Source organism: Aplysia californica, unplaced genomic scaffold (genome assembly GCF_000002075.1).
Source record: "Aplysia californica isolate F4 #8 unplaced genomic scaffold, AplCal3.0 scaffold00172, whole genome shotgun sequence".
Classification (NCBI taxonomy): Eukaryota; Metazoa; Mollusca; class Gastropoda; order Aplysiida; family Aplysiidae; genus Aplysia; species Aplysia californica.
The window spans coordinates 1,284,918-1,287,541 of NW_004797442.1; the positions used below are offsets into that span (position 1 = coordinate 1,284,918).

At 41.3% G+C, this 2,624-nt stretch overlaps 1 protein-coding gene across 1 annotated transcript in view; it reads right to left on the bottom strand.

Moving 5' to 3' along the window:
• Positions 1-2,624, bottom strand: part of LOC101862872 (endothelin-converting enzyme homolog) — a gene marked incomplete at its 5' end in the record, with an annotated part of 17,732 nt that extends 15,108 nt beyond the window's left edge. The window contains 3 exon segments of the mRNA XM_013082404.2: positions 1,038-1,186; positions 1,807-1,893; positions 2,549-2,624. Of these exon segments, the coding sequence (XP_012937858.1) occupies positions 1,038-1,186; positions 1,807-1,893; positions 2,549-2,624 (312 nt within the window).

Genomic DNA, 2,624 nt, shown 5'->3' on the forward strand with positions numbered 1-2,624 from the left:
AAAAAGTCCCCAAAAAGATGAAAGATTATATTTGAACTGTCCCGAGTGACAAGCAAGGGGGTAGGCGAGGGTTGTTGGGTGCACCTATACACTGAAACGAACCCATTTAACACACATAAAGACACTTAAAATACATACAAATACGCACAGAAACGTACACAGTTACACAAACATCCTCAAATACATACATATAAAAACACTCAAATACATGTCCCATGTGTGTATCCCATCTCCTTTAGGGGCAAGCACCTTCTTACATAACTATTGTAATAAATATACACTCGGAAGTATACACCACTTACAAACTCTCCACGCACTTCTGTCCTGGGCTATTATAGTCTTTCCTTTTTTTCAGCAGTATCCCATCTTGTTCAAGTATATGCGCCTTCATATATATTATGTAAATACAAATAAACACATTCACACACATATTGACTGCTCCGTGTAATATGTCACTATCTTTAGTTTTCGTAAGAGTTTTACAGCACTTGCAACACAATAAGGTCATTTAAGTGCTAAAGAATAGATGTGTTACAAGAGAGTAACATACACAAAAAAGAAGGAGGAGATTTTTGTTTTAGTATGAGTTTTACGGCACTTGCAACACAATAAGGTCATATAAGCCCTGAAGAATAGGTGTGTTACAAAAGAGTAACATACACAAAAAAAAGGAGGAGAGATAAGGACGACAGATGTTTGATAGGAAAGAAGGAGCAAACCACACCAGAGCACCCACCAACCATCCACACGTCACTATCTAAATGGGGTGAGGCAGAGTCTTATACTACGCAGTCGATAGGCAAACACATGCACACACATCCACACACACACACACTCACACACATACACACACACCCATGCATGCACACACACACACACCCACACATCCTTGGTGCCCATATGACCTTATGCCTTATGCAGTTGCGAGCGCCGTAAAACCCTTACTAAAAAAGAAACAACCACACACCCACAGACTTTCTTCCTCCCTCTGCCACAGTCTACCCCCCCCCACACACATGTAGCCGCCAACAACTCACATAAGCCCATCCTCTGTGTTGCGGTAGTGCGCCAGCAGCGTGTTCATCTGCTCCAGGTACTCGGGCGCGTACACGACCACATGCTCCGTGGGCTGGACGCTCAGACTAACCACACTCAGCAGGTGGTTCACTAGGTGCACCCAGCCCACCTGTACACAGGTCACAGATCATAGGTCACAGGTCATAGGTCAGCAACGAAGTAGTCACAAAGAATGCATATTGGGCAATTTTATAAATAAACATACATAATAATAATATTTAACATACACGATACTCATAAGCAAATACGCATAAGCATATACACACACACACACACACACCCATACATACATACATACACGCAAGACACTCATACAAAAAAAGTACATACATACACAAACACACGCAAACACACATACACACACATACACACACACACACACACACACACACACACACACACATACTGACACACATATGCTCACATAATTACAGACTGCAGTGAGAAAATGTTATTCCTTTTCTTTTTAAAAAAAAAATTAAGGTGCTTTTAAAAATTCCCTATTAAAATAATGTTAGATCATTTTTGAGGCGAGCTCCTAACCCTGCCTATTGGTGCCAAACTGATCTGTGAGTGATACATCCCAACAGAAAATCTGAGATACTAAATAAAAGTTTTCTCCCCACTCAGGAATCGAACTCAGATCCCCTGAATGCAACAGGCAAGTACCTAACCGCTACATCACAGATGCTGGTAGAAAAGGTCCGATAACACACACAACAATCCTACCTGATTAAAGGTCCGCGTCATGTTGGACAGTGTGTACTTATGATACATCTTCTCCTCATCTCTTCGTTCCTCATCTGGAGTCGTGATCTGTGTGGAAAACGAAATGGTATAGGTTTAACACCCCTATAAAACCTTTTTAAAGGTTTTTTCAGAGGCGGGACCTCCAAGTTTAACGTCCATCTCCGAAAGAACTGAGCAAAAAAGAAAATATAATATGGGAACCCTATCCGTACGTCGTGTTTTACTATCGTACCCATTCAACGTTGGGAACTCTGTGCAATCATTTTCCAAAGAGGAAATTTATTCGTTAATCCGATCTGTGCGATGTGTATAGCAGTCTTTCAAACTGATTTTTAGAGAAATACTGAAAGTATCAGAGAGATCTTCGTACTAGAAGTATTCTATAATGTGAAGAATACAACCCCGGGGGGTACAAAATGACCCCAGGGTGTACGGATAGGATTAAAGGCCTTTCCTAAGGACACAACGTCCGGCTGAGCTGAGGCTCGAATCCCCAACCAGCAACCTCATGAATACAAGTCCGGAAGCCTAACCACTACACCACCAACACAAATGTGATCTGTGTGGAAAAGTAACACAAAAACTCATTAACATTTTATTTCTAAGCAAAGATATGTAAAAGTTACATTTATCTCATCTTATCACAATTCGTTCCACATATTGGATAGTAATGAAACCACATAAACATCCACCACAATTTCAACACCCGGTCCACTCTTACATTCGCCAGCTCAGTCTCGAACTCAATCACTCTGGTCATCATCTGTGTGGTGTAGGTCTCATTGGGTGCACCTAGC